Raw genomic sequence first — 16,042 nt, forward strand, 5'->3', positions numbered from 1 at the left:
AAACCTATAACCATTGTCAGTTAGAGTTCCTAACATTTATTGAATAATTAAAAACTACCAGGCATGTGCTAACCCATTATATACTTCTAAATCTCACACAATTTTGTGAATAAGACATCAGAACTTGGTCAAGGAAAGTAATTTGCCTACGATAATACAATAATTTTTCAATGGTGATGCAGATGGCTTGATTTATAGATGATTTTGTCTTTGCTTCTTGCATGAACCTTTTTCTGGTCAATATTGCTCATTCTTACCCAAAGATGATCATATTGGAAACTCATATCAGAGTGAGTTTATTTAATGAAACAAGGAGAGTGAGGATACAGTTATGTCTCCTTACATATGTAAAGTATTTGTTCAGAGCCTTGCAGCCTTTCTATACTAGTTATCCAGTTATTTAAATGCATATGCTGGGCTACTGCTAGGCAAAACATCAATTTTGTAACACAGATGACTTGACATAAGCCACGATTGCTACATATTTGGTGCTAAATAAGTATGCGCTTTATGATCAAATGAATGCATGGATGAATGCAAATTTCATGCAAGCATCTTATGTTCATTCTTTACACAAAGTGTCAGAGTAAAAATATTTCATGTTTACCACAAAAGTAGTCAGGGCTGGATTACTCAAGAGATTTACCTGAAAAGGGTCTGTACATTTACTATAGTTTTGGCATCTGCCATGTAGTCTTCCTCGGCACTCATGGTACTTTCTTTATCCACGACCACCATATTGGCAGCAAAAGTCACTCCACACCTGAGTAAATCATCTAGGCTTTTATAAAAATAAACAGAGAAAAGAGGACTTTAAATAAATCACAATACTAGTATCAGTGCTACATTTTGCTTATGTCCTGAGCCTGTATAGTTTACCCTAACAGGTGGGTTTTCCAGAGAGTGCACAGAAAGTTATCAATGGGAATGATGATATAATATTCCCTAATGGTATGAAATTAATTGTATGTTTTAGCTCCTTACATTTCATTAGATTTCAAAGCATATACTTTAAGAATTTTTATTTTAAAATAGCTATTAATTATATAAATAAAATACAGAAAACTTCTATCCTTTTAATCATATAGAAATAGATCATTTTGGGTCATTCTTTTTACATTGATCACACTATTTCCAAGATGTAAAATTTACTTTTTTTTTTTTTAATTCCTAAGTTACATTTGGTAAGAGCATAATGAATACTTTTATGTTAATTTAGGTGATCAAATCTAATAAAGAAGTATTTACCATGAAATACTTTATTTAAATGTCTATTAGTTCTTTATGTAAGAGTTACAGATGGCTTATACACAGCCATGAGCAAGTGGAATATTACATAAATAAGTATCTGTTGTAGTCAAGCCTACAGCTCAAAGTTTTTGGACATGAGTTTGAATAGCTTTATTTTCTTGGCTGCATTAAGTAATTGCTAAACTAGGGTACAAATTCTTATGAGAAATAATAGAGTCAGATTTCTCACCTATCATTGATCAAAATATTTATTTATCTTTCTCCCACTGAATTAAAAATAAAAATTACCATCAAAGCTGAAACAGGTAAATTATTATATTATTATTATTATCACCTCTGCTTCATACAAATTAGAAAAATCAGGATTGAGCTGGATGAGGGAAATTAAACTTGAAGGAGTACAGAAATATCCTAAGCACAGAGTTGATTGAAAACAGTTAAGTATAGATGGGTAAATTGATTTCCACATTGTCTGATTTAAAATCAGAAGTGCAAACTTTAAAGCACTTTAATTCCATTTAGATTTTAAAGTTGAAGAGTCAGGTCTCTGAGGAACTTTTTAAACTGCATGATGGATTGCATTAGCCACATTACATTGTTGTTGTTATGTGTCATCAAGTTGCCTCCAATTCATAGAGACCTTATATACAAACGCTTCTAGGTCCTGTGCCAGCCTCATGAACCCTACTATACCCAAGCCGATCGCTGCAGCCACTATGTCAATCCATGTTGTTGAGGGCCTTCCCCTTCTTTGTTGACCCTTCACTTTACCAAGCATGATATTCTTCTCCAGAGAATGGTTTCTTCTGACAACATGACCAAAGTAGGTGACACGAAGTCTGGCATTCTCACTTCCAAGGAGCGCTCCAGCTGCACTTCTTCTAGGACAGATTTGTTAGTTCTTTTACCTGTCCATGGTACTTTCAGCATTCTTCATCAATGCCACAACTCAAAAGCACCAACTCTCCTTTGGTCTTCCTTATTCATTGTCCAGTCCTTACATGCATATGAGGCAATTGAAAATACCATGGCTTGGGTTAGGTACATCTCAGTCTTCAAAGAGATATCTTTGGTCTTCAACACTTGAAAGAGGTCTTTTGCAACAGATTTGGCCAATGCAGTAAGTCTTTTGAGGTCTTTACTGCTGCTTCCATTGTTGCTGTTTGCAGAACCAAGCAATATGAAGTCTTTGACAACTTCAATCTTTTACCCATTTACCGTGATGCTGCTTATTGGTCCAGTTGTGAGGAATATTGTTTCTTTTATATTGAAATGTAATCCATACTGCAGACTGTAGTCTTAAATCATCATCAGTAAGTGCTCTAAGCCATCCCCATTTTCAGCAAAGTTGTGTCATCTGCATATCTCAGGTTATTACTGAGCCTTCCTCCAAAGCTGATGACACATTCTTCTTCATATAGTCCAGCTTCTTGGATTATTTGCTCAGCATACAGATGGAATAAGTACGGTGAAAGAATACAACCCTGATGCACTTCCTTCTTGACTTTAAACCATGCAGTGTCCCCTTGTTCTGTTCAAATGTCAACCTCCTGGTCTACATACAGGTTCCTCATGGGTACAATCAAGTGCTCTGGAATTCCCATTTTTCTCATTGTTATCCATAAATTATTGTTGTTGGTGGTGTTATGTGCTGTCAAGTCGGACTTGACTCATAGCGACCCCTCCTTGGGTTTCCGAGGCAGTATCACTATGGAAGTAGATTGCCCCATCTTTCTTCTGAGGAGTGGCTGGTGGGTTTGAACTGCCAGCCTTCTGGTTAACAGTCAAGTGCTTTAGCCACTATGCTACCGGAGCTCCCCATAAATTATTATGATCTAAAAACTCAAATACCTTTGCATAGTCAATAAAAAAAAAAAAGTAAACATATTTCTGATATTCTTTGCTTTCAGCCAAGATGCATCTGACATCAGCTATGATATCCTTCACTCCATGTCCTCTTCTGAATCCAGCCTGCATTTCTGGAAGTTCTCCATCAATATACTACTGCAATCTTTTTTTTTTTTAACGTTGACTTTAATTTACAATGCAACAGTTCCCCTCTCACTCCCTTCCCATAGTTACCTCTTCCCAGTGTCCTTCCCACCATCCACTCCTGCCCTCTGAGCTATATCCATGTGCACATACAGCCATTCTATTCTTCCATGACTGTTCTCTCCAAGAATGTATCTACCTAGTGTAAATGTTCACCTCATATGCCTGTCTCTTGATTGGCTGAAAGCCACAGGTGTGGGTCTAATTCTAGACCTGAAGGGCAGCTAGAGGTCATAGTCTCAGTGGACCCATCAGGCTCTATCAGATCAGCAAACCCTTTTATTTTCTCAAATGATTTTGAGTTTTGTTCCACATTGCTTTCCCACTCTGTCCAGGATTTTCTACAGAGATCCCCCTCCAAGTGGCTGACAGTGGTAGCTGGGCCCCATCTAGTTCTTCTGGTCTCATAGTCATATAGGCTGAGGATTGCATGGTGTACCAGTCACTTGGACTAACATTTCCATGAATCTTTGGTTTTCTTCATTCTTCTTTGCTCTGGATGAGGAGAGACCTATCGTTGCATCTAGATGGCTGCTTGCAAGCTTTCAAGATACCAGTCGCTACTCACCAAAGTAGGGGATGGAACAATGTTTTGTGTAGTATGTTACACCAATTGAGCTTGAAGTTCCTTCTGACTATCATCCTGAGCCCACAGGTCCAGTTACTCACGCCCTTTAGGTAGCTGGCTGTGCCCAAGAAGTGACTACAATCTTACCCCAATAGTTTTTTAATTATCTTCAGTAAGATTTTACTTGTGTGTTATATCAATGATTTTGTTCAATTATTTCCACATTGTGTGGGATCACCTTTCTTTGGAATGGGACAAATATGGGTCTCTTCCAGTCAGTTGGTCAGGTAGCTGTCTTCCAACTCTCTTGGCATAGCCGAGTGAGTGCCTCCAGCATGGTATCCATTTGTTGAAATATCTCAATGGGCATTCTCTCAATTCCTGGAGCCTTGTTTTACACCAACTCCTTTAGTGCAGCTTCAACTTCTTCCTTCAAAACCATTGGTTCTTGATCATATGCCATCTCCTGATATAGATGAACAACTACCAGTTCTTTTTGGTATAGTGACTGTGAATTCCATCCATCTTCTTTTGATGTTTCCTGGATCATTTAACATATTGCCCATGGAATCTTTCAATATTGCAATTCAAGGCTTACATTTCTTCCTCAGCTATTTCAGCTTGAGAAATGCTGAGCTTGTTCTTCCCTTTTGGTTTTCTACCTCCAGATCTTTGCACATTTCATTATAATAATTGACTGTGTCTTCTCTAGCTGGTCTTTGAAATCTTCTGTTCAGCTCTTTTATCTTGTCAGTTCTTCCATTTGCTTTAGTTATTCTCCTTTCAAGGACAATGTCAGAGTCTCTTCTGACACATCCATTTGGGTCTTTTCTTCCTTTCCTATCTTTTTAATGACCTTTTACTTTGTTCACAGATGTTGTTCTTGATGTTATCCCACAATTCCTCTGGTTTTCGGTCATTGGTGTTCAATGCATCAAATTTATTCTTCAGATGGTCTCTCAATTCAGAAGGAATATAATCAAGGTCATAATTTGGCTCTCATGGACTTCTTTTAATTGTCTTCAGCTTCAACTTAATTTGCATATGAACAGTTGATGGTCTGTTCCACAATCAGCTCCTGGCCTTGTTTTGGCTGAAGCTATTGAGCTTCTCCATCCCCTCTTGCCACAGATATAGTCAATCTGATTCCTGTGTATTGCATCTGGTGACATCCATGTGTACAGTGACCATTTGTGTTGTTGAAAAAGTTATTTGTGATGTGTAAGTCATTGGTCTTGTAAAATTCTATCATGCAATCTCCAGCATTATTTCTATCACCAAGGCTTTATTTTCCAACCACTGGTGATTCTTCTGTGTTTCCAACTTTTACATTCCAATCACCAGTGATAATTAACACATTCTGATTACAAGTTCAGTCAATTTCAGATTGCAGAATCTGGTAAAAATCTTCTATTTCCCCATCTTTGGCTATGGTGCTTGGTGCATAAATTTGAATAATAGTAGTATTAACTGGTCTTCCTTATAGCGTACGGATACTGTCCTATCACTGAAAGCATTGTACTTCAGGATTGATCTTGATACATTCTTTGTGATGATGAATGTCATGCCATTCTTCTTCAAGTTGTCATTCCTGGCATGGTAGATCATATGATTGTATGATTCAAAATGGCCATAACCAGTCCATTTCAACCCACTAATGCCCAGGATATTGATCTCTATGTGTTCCATTACATTTTTGACAACTTCCAATTTTCCTAGATTCATAGTTTGTAAATTCCATGTTCCAATTATTAATGGATGTTTGTAGCTATTTTTTTCTCATTTTGAGTTGTGCCACATTAGCAAATGGAGGACTCAAAAAAAGCTTTATCCACATCATTTAGGTCAGCTCTCTCTCAAGAGGCAGTTCTTCTCCAGTCATATTCTGAGTGCCTTCTGACCTGAGGGGCTCATCTCCTGGCACTATATCAAACAGTGTTTCAGGGTTATTCATAAAGTGTCAGGGCCATTCATGAAGTTGTCCAGTAATATATCAGACAGTGTTTCATGGCTATTCATGTTAGAAGGCATTATTTTCCTTTTATGGGAAGACAAGAGGCAGGATTTCTTATAAGCCCACAGCATATTACCTTAGGTCCAAGACTACCAAGAGCAGTTCAGAAAAAGAAAAAAAAAAAAAAATCACTGAAATGAGGTACAATGTTCCGTAGCAGAGATTTTATGGTTAAAAATGTGGAGACAGAATGTTATTCCAAATAAATTTCCTATCATGAGAGAGGTCAGGTCCATAACATCCAACTAATATGATGGCCTTCAAGTCTAATCTCAATAAAAGCTGAGTTTTCCTTTAATCTAGGAAATTCAGAATTGTTCTTACATCACAAAACTACATGTTTTTTAAAAAGAGTTAGATGGAAAATGAATGTAATCTTTCTCACTATGAACTATAAAAACAATGCCTAAGGCATATGCTTTCAGACACCTTATTATAATTTTAAATCACTTTCATATATGTCAGCTCCTACAATCTCTTTTCCCAAAATACTGAACCAAATTCACTATCATTAATTCCAACTCCCAGAGACCTCTCCTTGGGTTTCTGGGCAGTATCTCTATGGAAGTAGATTGCCCAGTCTTCCTTCCAAGGAGTGGCTGGTGGGTTTGAACCAACAGCCTTCTGGTTAGCAGTCAAATCTCCTTTAGCCCCAGTTTAAAAAAAAAAAAAAAAGTATCACAATTTTCTATATAGAATAGGAAAAAAATAAGTTGTGGAACATAAACTGAATTAGACAGAGACATATAGATAGAAAAGATGAATGTTTCACTGGAGATTTAACAAAGTTGAATTTTATACTGAATGAAAATTTCACTAGGAAAGTGCCTATGCTAAATAGCTATTAACTATCTACAACCCTTCATGTCAGTTAATTCCATTCTCAAAATATCGGCTGCTGTGGTGTAAGCTTAACTTTGAAAGATTACTTTAGAATGATGAAAAATGAGTAAATGTATAGAAAATACATAACATTAGAATGACATTTCTGAACCATCTATAGATATTTTTGTTCTTCTTTTTTAAATTTTGATTGTGATTTGGGTGAAAATTTACAGAACAAATTCAATTTCCATACAGCAGCTCAGACACATTTTTGTTCATGTTTTAACTTTAAAATATTAGTTTGTTTATTTAATATTTGCTACACTGCATTTTTTTTTTTTTTTTTTTTAAGGAGCTCTGGTGGCAAGGTGGTTGACAGTTTGAACTCACCAGCAGCTTTGCAGAAGGAAGACAGGGCAATCTACCTCCCTAAAGATTTATTGCCTCAGAAACACAATAGGGGTCGCTATGAATCGATTCAATGGCAGTGAATCTTAATCTTTTTTATTTTTAAAATAAGCAACTGAATTATTCTTATAATTTTTGTATTATTACAATTTCCTCCACCAGCCTCTCTAACAAAGCAACTGCATATTTTATTTTGCCATGGTAGCTTTACACAATTTAGCCACCAGATGGCAGTCCAAGAAAGAAGTAAATCTGGATGAAAAAAGAGTCAGGGATAATCTGGCAGTGCCTTACTTTCCACTTTCATCTAAGATCCTTTTTTCCAGGGAGGACTAGGATGTGAATGTGTAAGTGTGAGGCAGTGTTTGAGAGAATCTATTCATTTCTTCACAATGTTGTTTTTTTCTTTTTAAATGGAATATATTAAACATACACAAAAGAGATTTGTATAGTGAATCTCCCTATCACCTACTTTTAATAAGTACCTACTTTTCTCATATCTATCCTTAGGGATTTGATGCCTTCATTTATTTTTCTCTTCCTCTCTGCAACTACTTTTCACTTTTATAGAGAAATAATTCACATCTCAGTTTACATCAGAAAAGGCAGATTGGAGGTTATTCTTCAACTTTTAAATATACAATATTTATAATGAATTGTAATAGAGCACTAGATAGATGTTCAAAGTAACATCACTAGTTATACAATAAGGCATGATTTTATTTAGAATTCTACTTTCATGGGTTTAAATAGAAGTTTTAGTATACCTAACCACATTTTAGTTACTTGGTAGTTATTAATATGACAACCGATGATAGAAATGATGACAGAGTAGAATGAAGGCTAAACACATTTTAGTCTCTGGCTTTTAAAGCGTCCACAATCAATAAACACTGTCAAAGTTGCAAACTTTGTTTTTTCCTAATTTACAGGATACAATACAAGCAATAAAGTTCTCGATTGGTAAATTTTGACAGTTTAAAAGTTCTAGCTGAAATGTTTTAAAAAATAGAAAAATAACATATTTTATTATTCCAAGTGTATTATTTTGTATATGTTTATGTCACCTTGATGAATATATGAGAATTTGTACTTCAATCTTAATATATTGCACATATTTGATGTTTTAACTAACAAATATTTTAGAAATTGTAAACACATATATGTTACTCGAATAAAGTAAACTTTTAAGAATATATTTCAATTTCTCAATCTCACTTTTAACATGAGTATTTCCAAATTATTCTGCAAGTTTCCACAAATTATGTCAATGACATCAATGAAATACAATGCTGAACCTTTAGATTTTTTTTTATAACTATGGGAATACTAATAACGATATTTTTATAAAAGGCACAAAACTGAAATTGTTTTAGAAAACCGAGCAAACTTGACAAAATTGACATGCAGCGAGATTTGTTTTACTTCAACACTAGAGTACTGCTTAGGAATTTTAAGTACAAGATGTATAGCACAAGAACATAAGCTCTACATGCAAAATATATCATCTTTGCAATACTGATATGACAAAGTACACTCATCATGCAGTAACGAGGCACAACACATGACAAACCACAAGACACTCCACTAGTTAGTGTGCCAAAGATTGTGTCACCTACTTGTCAATAGAGCCCACCATGTAGTAAACCATTGGAAACCAACAGATTGCATCCAGAAAATGCATATCTGGCCTAAGTAGCAGATGGGTTACAAAATGAAACACAATGTCACACAGTGGTAGCACTTCTAGGGAAAGGAAGTAAGTTGACTTAGTTTGCATTTCCAAAACTAAACAATGCTAATGAGATTAATCTTAAAGTAATATTTTTTGATAATTTTAATTATAAATGGGCATTTGTCCTTGTTATGAATAAAACAATGTACTCAGATTCATAAACATAATTTGTATTTCAGTTTTACAAACCAGAAACATTATGGCTTAATTCTACTAAAATACCGAGGTGATCTTACTTATGACTAAATAAACCTTGTAAATAAACTTTAAAGTTACTTAGGTGAAGAAAGTTTTGTTAAATGAAGAAGTAATGATTTTTTTCTTAGATAAACTTTAGCATAGGGAACCAAATTAGCATAACAATTAAGGACAACCTTTTCTGATATATATATAAATATATATGTATATGATGACAATATGCTTCCTAATGTCTCAATAAATATAGTATATGAACCAGTGCAAAATATGCATTATATAAAATGAAAATTAATATTTTTTGCTTTACTGAATATTTATTATTGAGCAAATATTTATTATGACTGAATCATAAAGCTCAAATATTCCTATTTTTTTAACCTATTGCATTTAACCTATTGCATTTAACCTATTGTATTTACTTTACTTTAGTCATTAATTCATTCATGCACCTATTCACCCAGCATATAAGTACCAAAAACCTCTTTATATAATAAACAACAATATACTTAAGCATATGCCAAAAGAAAATATGGTATTAACTTGTACTATAAGAAATAGTCTTTGGAAACATATATAAAGAAACACAAAATTATAATACATGTTTTAATCTGAAAACCAGGTAGTACATTACACTTAGGAGGCAGAATTATGTAACATTCAAGGGGTGATATCTAGCATGTGTGTTAGCATGAGGAAGAGTTTGCCTCATATGAGAGGAGAGGAAAATTCAAGGTGAAAAGAATTACAACATCTATATTTTCCCAAGTGCTGATCCCCAGCTAGATCAATCCTTTTTCTCCCTGAGTTATCTTCTTCCTGTTGATCATTCCCCTATCTCTTTTCATCCTAAAGAAAAAATGTTCAATATAGAGAAGCATAAAAGCAGAAACTTTCTAAAGACTATCCCTGTTAGAATTTTGACCAAATTTCTCCCGTCCTTAAATTTCTTTCTGATGTTTTAAACAACCCCAAAATAATACACCTTATAGCTATAGCTGTAATACCCCAGTTAATTTCAAAAGTCCTCAATTATTAGATTAGTAAGTTATTTTGAATTTATATTATTAATCATTGATGTTTTGTGTTATTTCTCGATATATTTAGAACACTGGCATGGAATCTATGGTCTACATTTTTTTAGCATTACTTTTTATAATTTAAGGAGCTCTGGTGATGAAGTGGATAAGGCACTTGACTGCTAACCAGAAGTTCAGCAGTTTAAACCCACCAACCACTCTGCAGAAGCTTCGAAGATGGGCAATCTACATGCATAAAAATTTACCACTTGGGAAACCCAGTGTGGGTTGTTATGAGTCAGAAATGACTCAATGGCAGTGAGTTTTTTTTTTTTTTTTTTTAAATATAATTTACTTCAAAACATTTATAGAAGCAATGTTAGTGAATCAAAAGTTACAAACATTTTAAGCTGCTGATGTTTACTTGTTTTGTTGTTTGCTTTCTTTTGTATGTTGTCCACAAACACTACACCAATACTATACAATCCCAGTAGCAATAAACAATAGTGCATATGGTAGAGACTTCTAGTTTTCCTCTCTCTCTGGTCACTACCCTGCTTTGTTCAAAGAAGAGTCACAGGTCATTCCATGGAACTGCTAATACAAAGCCCTTCAGGTCTCTTTTCCGTTTTAGCGAGTATGAAAGCACAAATGAGGATACAAAGGTCAAGCCTGCACAGCTGAGCCACTGCATGGAGCAAAGGTATTATGAGTCACCTGAACTTGCAGTAGCATTCCTCAAAGAAAGAAATAAACTGTCGTTGATCTGAACCACTGAGATTTGAGGGTTGTTACTCTGTCTTTTTCTTGCTATTTTGATTTTATCACTCTTGATCCTAAATTTTCATATGATCCCAGTCAAGGAAAGTATCCATAACTTTTATGTGGCAGAGTTGAGTCTCTAACTCTTCATTATTGATTGCACATATATACCCTGGGTGGAATAATCATCTGTTTAACTTGACTCATTCTTTTAGGTTGAAATCATTTCGATTTTGCCACGCTGCTTTGTCTGACAGATAACCACTTACAACAATATTTAATATTATTTAATCATCTGATTAAATAAAGATAATGAAGGTTTTCTGTGTAACAAGCAGTACTGGGGTCATTAGAGACTAAGTCCTTATACTGTGTCAATCTTGTTACAGATAGAATTGAAATTAAAGACTTTGTTGTTGCTTTTATAGCAGAGATTATTAAAGGTATTTGCATATCAAAATGATTGCCTTGGTCCAGTAAATTCATGAATTTTAGTAATTTGCAATTCTGCCGTGAATGTGTATTTACAGTGTACAACTAAATATTTTAGAAGTTAGAATTAATATCTCTCATGTGACAGCATTGTTCATCCTTCCATGAATTCAGCTATATTGTAAGCTAAATAACATTCCTTGAAACCTGGTAACTACGTAATCCTAATGAACCATTATCTAATGTGGGGCCTCTAATATGGAATACTGTTTGTAAATGTAATCTTGTATAACACATAGATTCATCTGCTGCTGCTCTTGATAGAGTTTTAAAGGAAACATGAAATGTAAAGAATAAATCAACTACACATTATTTACCTGTATTGTGCTGGCTCATTTATGTAAATTGGAAAGGATGTTTATGGCACTAAGTTGCCATAGTTCATAAATAACTAATATCATAAGCTCTTAACAGGATATACTCTCTAGTCATTGAGAGACAGTTAATTTGCAAGCATAACCTTTTAATAATTGTACTGAAAGGAAAATATTGAGACACCTTTAACAAAAATATGAAATATTCAGAAAAGTAGGAGATAGACCTTTCTTATATTACACTCCCAAAGTGAAGATGAATGAAGAGTTGGACAGAGAGAAATGAAATCATAAATACAACAAGATAAAATATATGAAACTTCTTATCTGACTACTAAATAGAGAAAGCCTGTCTATGCTAAAACCTACATGAAGACAAAGTGATGGAAATATTAATAGATTTAACTATATAACTTGATACAAAGTTTTAAATAAACAAATATTAAACAAAAGATTATTACCTATACAAAATCTATTGATCACATTTGCTTAATAAATAAAGTTTTTCAAATTAACACACATGACCGGAAAATGAATCAAGGGCAAAATTAATAATATATGTTGTTATGCACCGTTGAGAAGGTGCTGACTCATAGAAACCCTGTGTACAACAGAAAGAAACATGGCTAGGTCACATGCTATGTGCTATGCTTGAGCCCACTGTAGTAGCTGCTGTGTCAGTGAGGGTTTTCCCCTTTTTTTGCTGACCCTCTACTTTACCAAGCATGATATCCTTCTTCAGAGAATGGTCCCTTCTGAACACATGACCAAGGTAGGTGGGATGAAGTCTGGCCATTTTCTCTTCCAAGATGCATTCTGGCTGGACTTTTTCAAGAAGAGCTTTGTTCATTCTTCTGGCAGTCCATGGTATTCTTTGCTAACACCACAATTCAAAGGAATCAGCTCTTCTTTGGTGTTCCTTATTCATTTTCCAGCTTTCACACATATATGGGGTGATTAAAAATACTATGGCTTGGCACCTTAGTCTTCAAAGAGACATCTTTGCTTCCTAACACTGTAAAGAGGTCTTTTGCAGCAGATTTGCCCAGTGCAACATGATGTCTTATTTCTTGGGAATTTACTATGGACCCAAGTTAAATGAAATTCCTGACACCTGCAATCTTTTCCCCATTATTGTGACGTTGCTTATTGGTCCAGTTGTATTTTCATTTTCTTATGTTGAGGTGTAATCATACTGTAGACTGCAGTCTTCAATCTTCATCAGTAAGTGCTTGAAGTCATCTTCACTTTCAGCAAACAAGGTTGTGTCATTTACATATCACAGGTGGTTAATAAGTCTTCCACCAAACTTGATGCTGCATTAATCTTCCTATAGTCCAACTTCTCAGATTATTTGCTCAGCATGTGGACTGCATAATATAGTGAAAGGATATAACCCTGACACATGCCCTTCCTGATTTTAAAGCATGCAGTATCCCTTTGTTCTGTTCCAGTAACAGTCTCTTGGTCTATGTACAGGTTTCTCATGAGCACAATTAAGTGTAGTGGAATACACATTTTTCGTAATGTTATCCATTATTTGTTAAAACCTACACAAATTCCTTTGCATAATCAATGAAACACACATAAACATCTGTCTGCATTCATTGCATTCAGCCAAGATCCATCTGATATCAGCAATGATACTCTTCATCCCACGTCCTTTTCTGAAATCAGCTTGCACTACTGTATGTTCCCTGCTGCAATCATCTTTGAATTATTTTCAGCAAAATTTTACTTGCATGTGGTATTAATGATATTGTTCAATAATCTCCACATTCTATTGGATTATCTTTCTTTGGAATGGCACAAACATTGATTTCTTCCAGTTGGCCAGGTCTTTCAAATTACTTGTCTTCTTCCAAAGTACTTGGCATAAATTACTAAGTGTCTCCAGTGCTGCATCCATTTATTGAATATCTCAGTGTGTATTCTGTCAATTCCTGGAGCCTTGTTTTTTGCCAATTCCTTCAGTGCAACCTTGACATCTTCCTTCAGTACCATTGGTTCCTGATCATATGCCACCTCCTGAAATAGTTGAAAATTGACCAATTCTTTTTTGTACAATTACTCTGTGTATTCCTTCCATCTTCTTTTGATGCTTCCTGTATCATTCAATATTTTGCCCATACAGTCTTTCAAAATTGCAACTTGAGGTCTGAACTTTTTCTTCAACTTTTTCAGCTTGAGAATTGCTGAGCATATTCTTTTTAGTTTTCTAACTCTTGGTCTTTGCACATTTCATTACAATAATTGACTTTGTCTTCTTGAGTTGCCCTTTGAAATCTTCTGTTCAGCTCTTTTACCTTGTCATTTCTTCCATTTATTTTACCTACTTTTCATTCAAGGGCAATTTTCAGAGTCTCTTTAGACATCCATCATGGTCTTTTCTTCCTTTTCTGTCTTTTTAATGACCTTTTCTTCTGTTCATGCATAATATTCTTGATGTCATCCCACAGCTAATCTGGTCTTTGGTTACTGGCATTCAATGTGCCAAATCTATTCTCTAAATTCAAGTGTGATAATATCAAGGGTGTATTGTGGCTCTCGTGGACTTGTTTTAATTTTATTCAGATTGTACTTGCATATCAGCAAGTGATGGTATGTTCCAAACTAGACCAAAATGAAGCATGCTGAAACCAGTTAGTGATAAAAGAAATGTAAATGTAACAAATACAAAAAGTAACTGATGCCAGTATATAAAAGAAAAAGGAACATATTATCAATTAGATTACTAATAGTAATTCTATTGAGAAAGGTGATTGGTCACCTACGAGCCTATGGCTTTCTCTCCTTATGAAAACTCTCATTATAAAAACTGCCATTTTACAAAAGTATTAGTAATTGCGAGAAAATAAAGAGGTTTGTGAATTTGGATGGATTTGTAAAATTCAACACCATTATTTTTCCCCATTTAACTAACACAATTAAATATATAACACAATATAAACTAAATTTCTTTATATCAAATACAAAAACTGAGTGTAGTTAACTTAGAAAGTTATTAAAATATTTAAAAAATTATTTCTTTAAAAGATACAAATGCAACTTCAATATTTTTCCTATATGTGTTTATTAATATATGTGTATGCTTTACAACAACAACATGCTTTTACAAACAGTTCATTTGTTAGCTTTTCATAATTCCACTTTTAGGTAGTTTATTTCTACCTAAAAAATATACAAGTAGCATAAATTTAAGGATGTAATGGAAATAAATTTTGTTGTTTTTACTTGTGTTTTCACACAAATCCACCTGTCTGTTGGAAAAGTGACAGTGTTATTTGTTTAATTGACAGACAGGGAATTGACTTTTCCTTACTGTCTTTTGCAAGTCAGAATGGGAGCAATGGTAGTTAGTGGCAGAATGCTTGCCTTACATGCAGGAGATTCAAGCTTGATTCTGCCCAGTGCACCACCACCTGTCTTTCTGTGGAGGCTTTTGTGTTGAGGAGCTTCCAGGCTACCATGGACTAGGAAGACTTGAATTTACTTCCAAGAATCAGCCAATGAATGCACTACAGATCTCAGTGGTTTGATCTGCAACCTATCATGGAGATGGAGTAGGACTGAGTAGTATTTTAATTTTGTTCATGGGGTCACCATGAGTCAAGGGTTGACTCCATGGTAACTAACAACACTGCCTAACACTTTATACCCATTATCTTGTTTCTCACAATAAACCCAGTTGTGCAATAAAATCTGTATGAACTGTTGAATGTAAAACCAATTTTCCTTGTAAATCTTCCCCTCAATCCTAATATAAAAAGAAAAAACAAAAAAAAAAAAAAAAAAAAAACCCAAATCCTTTCTATAAATGGGATAACATTTAGATTCAATAATGTAGAACAGGCCTACCAAATGGGAATTTAGCCCTCATCTAAGATCTATGAATCCAAAGTTTGAATTTCTTTAATGTGGACTGTGATATATCAGAAGTTTTATCATGACTATTAGAGTGAGATGAACTGAAGTTCTTGGAACTCTATTTGAGAAGAAGATTGATTTAATAAGCAAATAGTGAAATAGGTCTTTGCAAAATTTGGAGCATTAGCCTGATCTTGTATTTAATTTTTGACTTTGGGTAAGACATTCCAAAGCTTTTGACTCTGTTTTACCTATCATATGAAATGGCTTTATCAGATGACTAGATGAATTTTAAGGGTGGGGTGGTAATCAAAATATTTAAAATCGGTATGGCACAATAATCTATCAGAACACATGGCCAATCTATTAGAACTGACACCAGCTCTAATAAACCAGTACCAAGTAAAAGAGGTTTGTGACTGTGATATGTTTTGTTTAATTACTATGTCATATCTAGAAAACTTTCATTTGGAAAAGTTTTGAACACTTACTTTGCTTTATAATGTATGTGTGTATTATGAAATGTACTTTATCATCTTG

At 34.4% G+C, this 16,042-nt stretch overlaps 1 protein-coding gene across 1 annotated transcript in view; it reads right to left on the reverse strand.

Moving 5' to 3' along the window:
- Window positions 1-16,042, reverse strand: part of KCNT2 (potassium sodium-activated channel subfamily T member 2) — a gene marked incomplete at its 3' end in the record, with an annotated part of 574,934 nt that overhangs the window by 87,788 nt on the left and 471,104 nt on the right. The window contains exons 21-22 of the mRNA XM_007941175.1: window positions 8,738-8,809; window positions 647-781 (exon numbers count right to left, since the gene is read on the reverse strand). Coding sequence (XP_007939366.1) covers window positions 647-781; window positions 8,738-8,809 — 207 coding nt within the window. The remainder of the gene's footprint in view (window positions 1-646; window positions 782-8,737; window positions 8,810-16,042) is intronic.

Source organism: Orycteropus afer, unplaced genomic scaffold (assembly GCF_000298275.1).
Source record: "Orycteropus afer afer isolate SDZICR_OR568_19922 unplaced genomic scaffold, OryAfe1.0 scaffold00075, whole genome shotgun sequence".
NCBI classification, from domain to species: Eukaryota; Metazoa; Chordata; class Mammalia; order Tubulidentata; family Orycteropodidae; genus Orycteropus; species Orycteropus afer.